This window comes from Buteo buteo, chromosome 1 (assembly GCF_964188355.1).
Source record: "Buteo buteo chromosome 1, bButBut1.hap1.1, whole genome shotgun sequence".
NCBI lineage: Eukaryota > Metazoa > Chordata > Aves > Accipitriformes > Accipitridae > Buteo > Buteo buteo.
In genome coordinates this window covers 37,356,321-37,371,511 of record NC_134171.1, presented here as the reverse complement: position 1 = coordinate 37,371,511, position 15,191 = coordinate 37,356,321, and the positions used below count along the sequence as shown (strand labels likewise).

Below are 15,191 nucleotides of genomic sequence, written 5' to 3'. Positions count from 1 at the left end.
GTTTAGCAGAATAAGACTGAGAAATAACGATGGATATTAAAATATATTAGAAAATACTGGTCTAAACTTTGAATTATAAGAAAATAATTCCTTCAAAAGGAAAAAGAGACCACCGTCATTTTTCACTTCTAGTTCTTCCCCATGAAGTAGCCCTCAGCCTCATAATACAGCATGGTATTTAGTCTGCATGCTTCTTGTATTTTACAGCACAATAGCATTCTGCTGTACTTCACAAAATGGGTTTCCTCTGTGCCTGTCCTAATCCACTTACTTTTAATAAATAAAATTATTTTAATAACCCAAGATTGCTTTTTAAAGGTTTTGGGAATTCTGTTAAGTATTTTCAATACGTCTAAGGAAGCCATAGGGATTTTCAGGTAGCCTGGGAGAGCAGAAGAACGTATGTAGTTTAAGGAAATCACATTCTTTAAACTCTTCTTCTGAACAAGTTCCTATACTTAATGAGGAAATTTACTGTTATTTCAGTGTCTGTAGGTTATGAATATGAGTCTTGCTTGGATCTAACCCTCTGGGAGAAGCGGACTGCCATTTTGCAGGGTTATGAACTGGATGCCTCCAACATGGGTGGGTGGACGTTGGATAAACATCATGTATTGGATGTTCAGAATGGTAAGGAGTTAATTTTCTTCATGCTAATTTTAGTACTCAACTGCCCTACACTTAAGGTATCTCATTCTAACATTCAGACATTTGCTTTGTTATTTTAAAAAAGGAAATTATGGAGTATTTTGCGTATGGTAAATGCTTTGAGCTTCACAGTGTATGTCATGTTTCTTCGTCCTATAAATACATACGCATTAATAATTTCATCTAACAGTGTCAGCCTGTGTTAGATATGCTTACCAAAAAAAAAACCAACCCAAAAATGTTGAAATTGTTTTTAAAACTTGAGTGATGCTAAGGAGACACTATTTCTAGAGCAATTGTATGTGTCAGCATTGTTATTGGAATTAAGTGTTTGTACGTTAACGGTATGTTGAACAATGTTTTCACTTCCAGTTTTCACAATGAGTGAAAATTAAATGTCAATAAGAGGCATTCCTGCCAAACTGAGAGCTCTTCACTCCCAATATTAAATCCCTCATTTATACAGGAGGTGTTCTTCATGTCATGATATCCCCAGTCCCAGCATGGCTGCTTGTGGGAGCAGTTAGTGCATGGGTACCATGTTTTCTGGAGGACCAGCACTCATTTACACTCTCCTCTCATTTAAATCCTTCCTGAGGTGAATCCTCCCTGGGATGCTGTGGCTGGCTCAGCACACAGCAGCTGATGAATGATGCTGCCTTGAGTCAGCATGGGCACTTGTGCCCCCTGTTTCAGGACAGAGTCCAGTCACTAGTGAATGAGTCTTCCTTAATTTCAGTGAAAAGACCAATACACATCTATAAGAACTGTGCCTTGACACCATAGTAAATTTGTCTGGTGTGCTACTCAGCAACTGTCTGGAGGGTGCCATGCTAAGAACATCCCAGCTCAACACTGAACAAGAGGAAATTTGGAAAAATTGGGCTGGAAGCATGTGAGAAGGGTGAAATAAGCAGAGTCACATGGCTCAAGGTGGGAGTTGGTCACACTGGACTTTTATGCAAAGTAGGAGCCCAGAAGTAATGCAGTGGGAAGAACGTCACTTCTGCAGTACCTGATGTCCCTTGGAGGTCTCCCACTAGTACATGAGCTTATTTTGTATGATATGCTAATCACCACCTAAAGCATTGCTTCTGACTGGTAGAAAAACAAGGTAACCAAATCAAGGGGAAAGGTGTCATTGTACCTAATTTAACATGTCAGAAAAAAACTGTGCAAATTATTGTTATGTAATCCATCTAAAAATGTAAAGAGTATAATTATAAATATATATATATAAGATTGATTCTGTTCACAAGGTAAATTGATGGTGGCTTTAAATTATGTTCAAGAGTACATTTGACAAGTAATGACTTTTCAAAGTGACGTGTGTCTAATTGAATAAACGAAGTGGAGAGTTGTAATGACAAGGTGGGTGAGCCGGAGAAATTTATTCAGAAGAGAGTGCAGACAGTGTTTGTATGGACATCCTGAACTACTGCAGTAAATAGTCTAATGTACATCTTTTAGTCTGTGATAATAGAGGAGAAATGTGAAGGACCAATTTTTCAAGGTAATGACAGAATAAATCAGGTGCAATAGTGCACTGTGCTGACTTGTGGAATTCCTCGGATGAAAATTATAGAACTCAGCTATTTCAGGCAAAATTATGGTGCAATGATTGTCATAAATGATGTAATCGTAGGAGAGGGGATTTCGTATACTGTTAATGCATTCTGGCTTTAACTATTCATGAAAAATACATTCTCCCTCTTTTGATTTAGATTACTTATTTAGATTACTTGTCATTAGGTTTCCATAAACCATTTTCATTCTTCCCGATTTTATCATGTATATTGGTTTTACGTTTATAGTCTCCTAAATTTTATAACATTAAAAAGTAGTGAAGACACCTAAAACATTTAAAGAGGAAAACAAAGTATTTTTTCTCATATCTCTCAGTATAAAGAGTGCATTGTGGGAATGAGGAGAGAAAGAGGAGTACATCTTAAATTTCTTCTATGCCTCTCAAAAGAGAGATGTATCCCTCAGCCTCAAACTGCCTTTGAAACTCTGGGCACGCAATCAATAACACACGTATCACTCTAAAGTACAGAGTGCCATGTGGTTTACGTGGATTATACCACGGAAAGACATACTGTGTCTTACGAGTATAACCGTAATAGCTGACCCTTTGTAGACTACACCTCAGTGGATTCATTGAGAGATAAAATTATGAGGGTCCCAGCAACATTTTAACACACTGTAAAGTCACACTTCTTTTCCTAAGACTGAAGATTTAACATAAGGCATGCATTTTTCTTCTCAGATTTCCTATGGAGGCTATAAAGAAGAAAAATACTGCTGGCACATTGCTTTGTCTTCACAAAATTATTGTTCCTTTCATGCCTCAAAGCAGAATTAAGTTTAAGAGGCAGGTTGGCCTGGCACCACTTTTTTTTTTTTTTTTTTTTTTTGCTGTTTTGACATTTTTAATAACTGCCTGTAACTGCAGACATGGTATTGAGGCAGACTTTGTTGCAGTGGTACATTTTTGTTGTGAGCTGAGTAAAAAGTCTTTTATAATGTAAAATTGAGGCAATCTCCCAACTTTTTGAAGTTGCTCTTTAATATTTACAATTGGCAGCATTAATCAATTTTTCATTATATTTGACATCATATTCATAATTAGTTATAGTAGGACTTTAGGGAATACAATTTGCAAATATATTTTTTTCTTTTTTATAATATATGGACAGTTAGAATTTCAGTCATTTCTGAGGAATTTCAAAACTGTAAAGATTTAGGAACACAGATCTTGATTTTATTCAGTACGCCTTGCATTTCCTTCAACATGACAATTTCTGTTCTGAATTGCAACTATTAAAATTATTACCATTTTAAAATAAGAACGACTGAAAACTTGTTTGGGTTTTAAATGCTAGTATATTTAGTGCGTCTACTACCTTTTGTGGACAAGATAATTTAATGCTTTCTGTGTCTGTGACTTAAAGATAACTATAAATGTTTTAATAGAGTCTGTTACTTGTAGTGAGAAAAATATGGTGGTGAAATAATTAAAAGTCCATTAAATTGTGTTAATTAACTAAAAGCTTATTTAGAATATTTATGCATCATTTTATGCACATACATTCAAAGTTTTTATAAACTATTTTTTGTTTTGTGTTTTTTATATTATCTGCCAGGAATCCTCTACAAAGGAAATGGTGAAAATCAATTTATATCTCAGCAACCCCCAGTTGTTAGTAGCATTATGGGCAATGGAAGACGACGCAGCATCTCCTGCCCAAGTTGTAATGGTCAAGCTGATGGTAATAAATTATTGGCTCCGGTTGCCTTAGCTTGTGGGATAGATGGCAGTCTTTACGTGGGGGATTTCAACTATGTTCGGCGGATATTCCCATCTGGAAATGTAACTAGTGTTCTGGAGCTAAGGTATGTTTTTTTCTTATCGTGGAGTTGTGAATTACTGTTGCAAACTGAAGTATGGAATAGATTTCTGACGTTGTGCAAGCTAGAGTTTCCAAATGCTTTTGGGAACAAAAAAAGTTGAGTCAAAAGATTTTAAAACATTTGAAAAAGTATTTAAAACTAAAAGGAAAAAAAGTTTACCCCGGTAAAATATTCTAACTATGCTTATCTAAACTGAGAATTTAATCTACCCAAAGTAATTATTCTGTGGATTTTAAGACTTAACCTACATAGTTGACATGAGTGGACAAAAGACAATCATTCATGACTTCACTAACAATAGATGTAAATGTTGCCTTCTTTTCATCTTTTAACATCCTTTCTGAATGTTTTTCTAATAATGTTTTTCTGTTCTTTTTTACTTGCTCCCACCAAGAAATAAAGATTTTAGACATAGGTAAGCATTCCTTAAAGAAGATTTATATTTTTCTAACTGTTCTTTTTTCTTTTTTAACAAATGAATGCTTATAATGGAGAAGTCATTTCTGAGATGTATTACTAGAAAAGAGGAGTATTTTTCAAAAATAATGAGTTCATATGTTTTAGTTATGTCAGCTGTCAGGCTGTATCGTCCTTTCGGATACGAGTTCCTCTTTTCTCATCACTCTCTGTCCACACAGTCAGGCTTCTTTTTATGTTTGTGTATGCCCTCCTTTGCTATCCCCTCGTCTCTGCTCACTCCTGTTCTCCTTGCTGGCAGCACTTTCACTGATCCTATCAAAACTCACTCATTAATCAGGTACCTCAAATACAATGAGAATGGCTTATAAGTAATAAAATTATAAAAGTATCAAATGAGTTCATTTCATTAGCCTGTTGGTGTTGAGTCTTTTCAGGCTCACATTTAACAGATCTGTTTCTTTAAAGGTGAACTTCTTTTAATAGTGAAATTTGAAATTGTCCCATAATAACACAACTCCAGGATTTAGGATTTTAAAGTACACCAAGATTCATAAGACCGGTCATAAAAACAATAGTAATCAGAGGGATTATAGTACAACATTCGTCTGACCTGGCGTTCCTACAACAGTGGCAAGAACAGAAGAGAAAAAGGTAGATGCTTAAAATTGCTTTGCCACAGCAGCCGGTGCTCATAAGGAGACAAAAACAGAGTTATGCCAAAATCTTGTTGGATGCATGAAACCCTACAAGACTTTGTAGCGGAACCGCTAGGTATCGGGCTTAGCAGCCCCGCTGGTCCCCTTTTCTCCTTTTTTGCTGCCAATCGTTTTCCTTCCTTGTTTTTAAACAAATCCCAGAGAGTCGTATCTCAGTTCCCCCTTTTTTTAAATTCACTTTTTTTTGGACATACTTCTTTGTGAGAAAGGGTTTTATGTTTAAAAAAGTATGTTTCAAATGTGTTAGGCAAAAAATTTCATGACTAAATACAGTGTTTGCATCAGTGCTAATGATCAAAATTGGGAGTTGATGCACAGTCTAGCTGATTTTATGTTATTTTCCAGGTGTGATGCAGAGGCAGTCTCTTCTATTTGGTGGTTCTAGGTTTTCACTATTACATTTAATTTGCATTTGTTCCACTGCTTTTAAAAGAATTATATCCCTTGTGGTATCACAAAGTTGTGATTGCAGCTGGATAAGACATTGTCTTGGCAAATGTGTGGAGTACGGAATAATACTCAAAATGGGAATTTAGAATGGATAAATGGGATTAAAGAACAGATGCATAATGAGGTTTGTTTTGCTGTGATTTAGTAGCAACACGCTCTCCTGCCTCTGGCAGAACTGTGGTCACAAGCTCAACTGCGGCATTTCAGAAACTAGATCCCTGCACGTAAGAAAAACTGGTGAGGGAGAACATTGAAGCTTTTCTCCTTTATTCATGCCTACGCATGCAGAAGCTTAAGGTAGCAAAATTGCAATCATACCGCACAAATTAGTGTAGCAGCATTTTCATGGGCCTGTATAGCAGCTGTAAAGTGGGGGTTCCTCCTGAGGCAGAAGGAGGCATAGAGGACCGTGGAGAACTGGCTCTGCAGGAGCAGTTGTGGAGCCAGTAGGCAGGAGGTGGGGAGCCCACTGATAATGGTCTACTATGAGTTTGAGTTTTCTCTCCCATCACGCAACGTTTTCCCAGTGTCCGCTCTTAGCCTTAGGGGTTTGCTGCTCAGGAGTTTCCTAAGCCAAGAGTGGCATCTTTAGGCTTAATATCCGCTGGCAGCTTTTTATTCTATTAATTTAGCTGATTTTTATTTAACATGTGTAAACTTGTAGGATCCACCAAAACCTGTTGCCATGGGCTCCCCAGCTTCCTGAGACCAAATAGCTTCTTTTGCCTGCATGAAGTTGTGCAGAGCCCTGTGAAGTGCTGCAGAGATGAACGAAACACTTCTGTCTGACCTGTAGGAGAGGGGGGCAAACTGTCCGGTTTCACTGGCAAGTCCTTCAAACTGCTGAGGAGATTTCTATTTAAACTGCAGTTTGGAAAACAGCCCTCAACAGACCACATTGCAATATATAATTACTAGGTATAGAAACTAAGAAAATGCACTAAAATATGCATTCCCCAAGTAAAACTAATGAACGGGGCTAAATACTAGTTCAGATCTATTATCTATTCAAGCATTCAAATTTCCTCGTCTGTAAACACAGTGCTTCAGTACAGAGTGATGTGCCTCCCACCTCAAGGAGCCTGTACTCTAAATTAGAGAGACAGTGCTGATCAAATTTATCCTCTCATGTACCAGTGACCTAACATTTTTTCAATCTCAAAGCTGAACTGATATCTTTATACACACTGCTGCCTGTGGGTGATTAATGCTGATAGGCATTCATGGAAGAAGTAATTTTTAGAAGGACTTTGAAGGCAGGGAGGTCATTTGTAGGCTATGGCGGTATCCCAAGTCTGTAGAGAGCCAGAAAAAAGTTTAGCAAACCATAAAACCAGCCTTGAAGGTGTATGGTTTAGAAGGCACAGGGTGAATGGGAGAGAGAGGGGAACTGAAGCAGGAGGAGTATTTTTAAAAAATTTATGCATGGAGAGTAATGCAGGTGATCTGACAGCTGAAGAATTAAAAGATTGGCATAAGCAAGATAAAAACAATGGGAAATAGATCATTACAGCTCTGTGCATGTGTGTGCGCACTTTAAATTTGAAGCACTTATTATTATTTGGCATAGATGCAACAAGTTAATTTGTAGTCAGTTGTCTTTACAGGGCCCATGTTGGTATGTAGCTGCATGTTTTGCAGAGCTACTGACAATAATTAGGCGATACCGAATGAGTCAAGAAGTCACTGACTGTGGATTTTATTTCTTTGCATTTGTTGTTATTGGTGGAAGGCAGAAGCTTAATATCATTTCAAGCTACAATGAAATAGAACAAAGTCTGTGCAGCTTTCCAGCTGCTGACTGCTTATCCCTGTACTATTTTTGAGATCTGCATAGTGCACATGGATGTTTTCTGGCTAGAAAACAAACATGGTTTTCATTGGACAGTTATTCAGTTCCTCAAATTGTGCCTTGCTCCTGTGAATTAATGGGTTTTTTTCTATCAGCTAAAGCTGCCTCAGCTCTTGTAACCTTAACTTGAAATGCTGAAATTAACCCTGTTGTATTATCTCAGAAAGGAGCCATTAGACATTTACATACGACAAGTTGGAGAGTTTATATTGATTCAATAATAATATCCTACGCACTCTCAAACTTTGGGGTTTTTTTTAATAAAATGAGAAAATAGTCTTAAATGATCAGCTGGTTGGGTTTTTTTCGATGAGGATACACTACTTACTATGAGAACTCATCCCAAATAAGAAGAGCTTTTGTCATTTTTGTTGGAATTAATTAGAACATAGACATATGTTCATATTTATGAAGAAACAGCTTTAAAAATTCTTTTTAGAAATAAATAATTGTGTTAGGCATAAATTATTTAGTTGATATTGATTTGATTACTCTTTATTCCAACAATTGAAAAATATGATTGAGGCAATGTTAGATGAGTTGAAGAGAGGTACTTTAATTTAGATTTCAGTAGTATAAGAAAGGACTTTATTTTAAATTACAATGAAATAAAATTTAATTGCACATTTCACATTTTGCAATGTGTTTATATTTGAAGTGTCTGCGAAGTTTCTTAAAGACCAAAGTAATCATGTAAATGGGTATAATTGAATTTGCAGTCTATAGAGGTATAAATAATCCGTACACTACAGAGTGATCATATTAAATGATCTCTGCATAAATTAAGGTTTCGAAAATACTTTTCAACTATTTAGCACATTGGCAATAATAGATTTCTAACAAACAGAAATTTAAAGCCAGCCTACATTTGTTTGTTTTCAGACATGCTGTACAACACTCAGCTCTACAGCAGAGCTTTTTAAGAGGTGCTAAACACTGTGTATTTGATTTCATTAGTCTGTTTCACTTGGTTTTTTTGTTCTGAACCAACATGTTAAAAGTCTTAAAACCAAAGAAAATCCTATTTATGCAACACATTTTTTCTGTGTTTTTGTAACTGCATAGCTATAAAAATCTGTCCCTGCTAAAAGACATAATTTGTTCACAAGTTGTTCCTGTTGGTCTCTTGTTGCTTTTTCCAAGTGGCAGTACATAAAAATGTGTTACATTAGCACAGTTATGTATTTACAAAACGTGAAGTATAGCATTCTGCAAACAGATGTTTGGCTATCACCAAGACTGGTAGATCTGTTTAAGCAGCGCTTTTGCAAACATCAGAAGTAGGACTGGCTGTTCAGACACTCTGCTTCAATCCATTAGGAGAGCATCTGAAATTACCTCCTGTATTTACATGACCTTATTTCAGCTCTTCGTGCCGTAAATTAGGTCAGGATTCCCAACTGCAGTGGGTTAAGTTTCTACATCATAATATATCAACCCAAAAGGTACTCTCCAGGGCTGTTTTTTTCACCAGCAGGGGAGAAAAGACAGTAATTCTCAATTATGTGGCACCAGTAGAGAGGCAAAATGTACGTTTCTGGGAAAATGGTTAGCAATATATATTTTCACTGTAATAAAGACTGTGTTGGCATAGTTAGCGGGTTTGTGCCAATGTGTACAGTTATTTGAAATATGACTCCAAGTTAAGAAGAACGGAAAAGCTCCGCTCAGTGCTCTGGTGGAAAAGATGACATTTCCTAATGCGTTAAATCATGCATATCACGTCTTTGAAAGCCGTGGATTAAACAAATACTTATGAAGGATGTCTTATCTCTTGCCTGTGAACTAATAATACAAACTCTGCCTTATCTGTTTATGAATTATATAAACCATGCACCCCAGCAGCCTTATATAAATTATAATAAAACAGATAGGATGATAACAGCAACAAAGTGTAAACGAGGGCTGGGGTCCTGCTGCAAAGTTTGGAACTGGATCAAGGTTCCCAGAAAGCCTGGGGGTTTTTAGACTCCAGTATTTTGATTTGGCCTATTACTGACACAGGAGCTGTCTCTAATTACAGAGCATGGAACAGGCGTGTGAGCATCACGGACCAAATGGATCTTCTGTGCCAAAAGAATGAGTAGTCTAGATTGGACTGCCTGTGACACAGGCAAGAAACGTGGACCAAAAAAGCTTTTGGGGCCATGAGCTGTGCTACCTATGCCTAGAGCATCACCGTTGGTTTTAACTGTTTATGTATTACTGCACGTTGCATATGAACTGAAGGCCTTTCTTTTTGATCCAAAGTTCAGTGCAATTAATAACAGCATATGCAATGTATGATTCCATTTTACAGCAACAATCCAGCTCACAGATACTACCTCGCAACTGACCCCGTGACGGGAGATTTGTATGTTTCCGACACAAACACGCGCAGGATTTATCGGCCCAAGTCGCTCACGGGTGCGAAAGACTTGACTAAAAATGCTGAGGTAATAGGAGGAACAGGAGAGCAGTGCCTACCATTTGATGAGGCAAGGTGTGGTGATGGAGGCAAGGCGGTGGAGGCAACTCTCATGAGCCCTAAAGGTAAAAAGAGTTATCCTCCGTAACCTTCAAAACAGTGCAAAAGTTCAGAGCCAGGGGCATGATCGTGTTTAATTACTGAACCCAGTAGTTGGCTCCAAAAAGTAGTTTTCAGTAATTTTTTCCAACTGGAAAGACCATTGAGGAAGAGAGCTACCAGGGACCTGGGTTGAATTTTTACAAAATATTTGGCTTGCATGGTTATTGAGCATTTTTAAATGCTCATTTAGATTATGCGTTTGACAGGCAACGGTGAAGATTTAAAATCAGCATTGCTTTTGGTCCCACTTATCCCATGTTTCAGGTTAACTTAAAAGCTAGGCCCTTCTCAACACACAACAGCAAATGAACAGCAAATGTGATCAACAGTAGTAGATTTCATACTGAATATTGGTTTATTATGCAAAATACGTTTACAAGCTGTTTTACTACCTACTGCCTAAGACTGTATTTTCTGTCCTTAATTTCCACTAGCTACATACCACTTATGCCCTTAGTTATGGATAATATATTCACCGCTAGTACAAAAAACTAACTTTTAGTCTCTTCACTAAAGGAATAGCAATCGACAAGAACGGGTTAATCTACTTCGTTGATGGGACCATGATCAGAAAAGTGGATCAGAACGGAATAATATCCACTTTGCTTGGCTCCAACGACCTGACCTCAGCACGACCTCTAACCTGTGATACCAGCATGCACATCAGCCAGGTACTTTTTAGCTGCTGCTAATTTGGAAAGCTGAGCTGGGGCTAGAAATGCATATGCAGCTTTCTTGTCCCTTAAAATAAAACTGGGTGGAGTGCGTAGTGGATATTTAACACCAGAATCTGGGGAGAAAGAAACCTGTTCCAAGGGCATGAATCACAGTGTATTCTCTTAGCTATAAATGCGGCTGTATTCAATTTTTCTGCCCATAAAGTTCAGTTCAGTTTAGAACAGCAAAACTATCAGCAGGAAACATTAAGTCTGGTAGTAAATACTGGGAGAATGGCAGATCTGTTAGAACTATCTTGGCATGTTGATGTTTTCTGAATCGTTAACAGCCTACTAGAGTGAATGAGAGGATATATACAGAAAAACATTTTTCTATTTGTCTCAAGAAGCTTCTGTAAGTAAGAAGGGACATCACTAGTGCTATGTTCAAAAATGGAATCCGGTACAGTCTTTCATGATCTGGAAGATAGTAAGTTATTTTTGCTGTTACAAGAATAGAAGATGAGTACTGTCCTTAAAGTATGTATTTAGACTTTGATATCTGTCTCTGTTTTTATTTATACATTTGTGATATAGAAAAGTATAGCATTTATTGGAGGGGAAATTCAGCCCGTATTATAGTTCCAATGCAGCTGGCTTTTTTTCAGTATAATAGATGTCTGAGCATTGTTCCCCTTGCCTCCCTGAAAAGCTTTAGTTTGCTGCATGTATTTTCATACAAGTTTTTGTCATGATTGCTTACAGCAGATGAAAAATATCCTTACAGCAGTGTCTAAAACTGAAGGTGAATTAATTCATTTAATCTGCACTGGTTAACTGTTTAACAAAACTCTTCTATTTGTTAAGGTTCGTCTGGAATGGCCTACAGATTTAGCTATCAACCCAATGGATAACTCCATTTATGTTTTGGATAACAACGTAGTTTTGCAGATCACTGAAAACCGTCAGGTTCGCATTGCTGCGGGGAGGCCAATGCATTGCCAGGTTCCTGGAGTGGAGTACACGGTGGGAAAGCACGCTGTACAGACCACGCTAGAGTCAGCAACTGCCATTGCCGTGTCCTACAGTGGGGTGCTTTACATTACAGAAACTGATGAAAAAAAGATCAATAGGATAAGACAGGTCACAACTGATGGAGAGATCTCATTAGTTGCTGGAATACCCTCAGAGTGCGATTGCAAAAATGATGTCAACTGTGACTGTTACCAAAATGGAGATGGCTATGCTAAAGATGCCAAACTTAATGCCCCTTCCTCCTTAGCTGTGTCTCCGGATGGCACCCTGTATATTGCTGATCTGGGAAATATTAGGATACGGGCTGTGTCAAAGAACAAACCCTTATTGAATTCAGTGAACTTCTATGAAATTGCTTCTCCAACTGACCAAGAGCTTTATATCTTCGATGTCAATGGTACTCACCAGTACACTGTGAGTTTAGTCACCGGAGACTATCTGTACAATTTTAGCTACAGTAATGATAATGATATTACTGCGGTAACAGATAGCAATGGAAATACTCTTCGTATCAGACGGGATCCAAACCGGATGCCAGTAAGAGTGGTCTCTCCTGATAACCAAGTCATCTGGTTGACGATAGGCACTAATGGATGTTTGAAAAGCATGACTGCACAAGGGCAGGAGCTTGTCTTATTTACCTACCACGGCAACAGTGGACTTCTGGCAACTAAAAGCGATGAGACTGGATGGACCACTTTTTTTGAGTAAGTACATAAAAAAACGTCGGATGCTGTATAGTTTTATTGAGTTCTACAGTATTATTTGAAATATTTCTGCAGACTGATGAAGTAACTGTAAAGATGACCCTTGATAACAAAAAGCACAGGAAGATACTTTTTGTTTCCCATACTGTCTTCCTCTGCCTGACTTCTTCTAAACATTGGGTCTGAATAATTTTAAATTCATTATTTTGAATTTGAGTTTTATAAATTGAAATAATAGTGAGACAACATTTCACTCTTGTCAAGAAAGCTGTAACTCAGACAACCACGATTTTGTAGATCTGCATCAAAAACTAGATTTTCATTCCATTTGCTCATTAGATTTACATCGTTCTGCAGCAAATACTGACAAGAAATTTGTCTTCACTGCTCAATATTTTTTTCTTCCTTTTTTTCTAAGTAAAAGCATGTCTGCATGGTCTTTTATCCAAAAAAAAGGCTGGGTGGGTATTTTTTTGAAGTCGTTAAAGGTTTTGTGTCGCTGAGTGGTGAATATGCAGGAAGGATCTCCTGGATGACGCGGCAGGCTTTCACACAGGTGGACATGGGCAGAGGAGGCTGAGAAGAGAAATGTGGGCTGTGGGGGGAAATGTCATTCCTGTAGGAATAAACTGAAAACATAGAGACCACCGGCAACGTGTGGTATACAGGTGCGAACACAACAGCAAGAGGTATTGGTGGAACAGTAGGGCTTGTAATTTTTCCAGCCTCAGAAAAAATCTTTTCAGTGAATTGCTTTACCTTGTGTTACAGTCATTAAGTCATCAATGCCTGTTCATAACAGCCGGATTAGCAAAACATTTTACAGAATCCTCAATTCTATTGACTAAGGAAGGTCATGACAATTTATAGATAAACTAGTAGAACCTGAGAGATCATGTACAAGGTTTATAAGCAACTTCATCCCCAAATGAGCTGAACTATAAACTGATAAGCCAAACAAAATGTAACAAAAATGCAGCTTAAAACACACACAATTTATTTCAGAAAAGATCGATGTAGAATTAACACAGATTTTTTCCAGTCATCTCTGTCAACTGGAAAAATGTGTATTTTTAAATACATGAAAGACATGCTAAGGTTGGGTAAAAATGTGTCTATGAAGGAGTGGAAGATATAGAGTTAGTATGATAAGTAAAAGTGTTAGAGGGCCCTGAGCTGAAGTATTCAGGATTACAAAGGGCATCATGAAAATCCCTTAAGTCCCACTTCTTTTTCTTCTTTTTTCCCTCTTCTTTTCTCCTATCTTTATGATGAAATGCAGTAGCAACTGCTGCCAAGGTCAGGGCCTAAAAAAAAAGCTTTCAATTCAACACACATGATAAAGAAAATAAAGTGCCGGTGTCAGGCAGTGGCAGCAAAGCCAAACATCTGTGTTCTGAGATAACTTCACATTTCTGTCAGCGTACATTTGGCTGAGGCAGTATGCAGGAGGGCTCTGAGCACCTGTATCTACTCTCCAGCCTTTACATATGCCCGTCAGAGACATGAGAGCAGCAGGTGCTGCTTTACTGCATATTGTGTCCTGAAGTGGAGACAGGGCTAGAAATGCTGATCCCTAACAAAGACAGCAGGTGGAATGGTGCTGCTGCCAGCTTTAAGGTATTCTTACAATAATCTGTAAATTGGCAGGGCTTTGGTAGCGGGCACGTTCCCAAAGCATTAGTGCACATCTGTAATATTTAACTGTGCATTGGTGCATCCGCTGCGTATCTTTTTAGGTCCTGCCAAGAGGACATAGAAGCACAGCGAGGATATGCAGAGGAATCAGAAACTGTTCAGTCAGGAGGGCATGTGTTCTCCTTCTCATGAGTTAGCCCTGTCCTGTATGCTGAGAGACCAAAGCACAGCTTTGGATGGGCTGGGAGTAGTCATCCATTTCCACCGAGAGCAAATTCGGTGTTTAACTGTGACACACACAACCACTTGTTTCCAGCAGGCGAGTTGGGCAAGCCAGTCAATTTGGGGGATAGTGAAGTCCCTTACTGAAATTGAGGCATCTGCTGGGTACAGCAGGCACTTTAAATCATGCTGGCATTCATACTGGCTAATTGAGGACCTAGAGTTTTAATCAGGGCAGTAAATTCTCACCATGTTGCCTGTAGTTTTTGTGTAGCCTACTGTGGTGTACTGCAGAAGTAGCTGATGGCTCCTGGATGTATCTTAACGGCGTCTGCGTGATCGCAAAAAAGTGGATATTATATTCACTCTTAAGTGGTTGATAGGTGTATGTTTTTCATCATAGGCAGAATTTAGGGTACTGTGTGTCATGAAGTACGTAGTTATTTACTGAGTCTGTAAATAGCCATCTTTGACACCTGATCTGCTTTCATGCAGACTTTCTGGTCTGAGTTAGGTTACGTCCAGCTGGCTTACAGAGAACCCAGAGAGCAGGCTATTCCCCTCAGTAAGTATTACTGTTATTTCCAAGCTGCTGTTTATGCACTTCCTAAACAATTACCTCTGACCAATGTCTCGTTAGAATTCCCAAGCTGAAATAATTACGGAGAAAGCTAGGCGATTTCACTCGCCCGAATTTGCAAGTGTATGAGGCTTTTGCGGAAGAAAAGATATTAATCTCCTCCCCGTAGCCATGGTGAAGCAGTAATCTGTTTAATTGCAACAAGGAAGATTCAGATTACACATTGGGAAAAACTTCACGGTGAAGATTTTGGAGCCCTGGAGCAGACAGACAACGGTAGTGAC

At 38.2% G+C, this 15,191-nt stretch overlaps 1 protein-coding gene across 4 annotated transcripts in view; it reads left to right on the top strand.

Moving 5' to 3' along the window:
- The window catches only part of TENM3 (teneurin transmembrane protein 3), a 340,888-nt gene that overhangs the window by 296,223 nt on the left and 29,474 nt on the right, over nucleotides 1-15,191 (top strand). For all 4 annotated transcript variants that reach the window (XM_075028086.1, XM_075028116.1, XM_075028096.1 and 1 more), the window contains 6 exons: nucleotides 487-630; nucleotides 3,795-4,044; nucleotides 4,457-4,477; nucleotides 9,800-10,032; nucleotides 10,586-10,740; nucleotides 11,593-12,467. In XM_075028086.1, coding sequence (XP_074884187.1) covers nucleotides 487-630; nucleotides 3,795-4,044; nucleotides 4,457-4,477; nucleotides 9,800-10,032; nucleotides 10,586-10,740; nucleotides 11,593-12,467 — 1,678 coding nt within the window. The remainder of the gene's footprint in view (nucleotides 1-486; nucleotides 631-3,794; nucleotides 4,045-4,456; nucleotides 4,478-9,799; nucleotides 10,033-10,585; nucleotides 10,741-11,592; nucleotides 12,468-15,191) is intronic.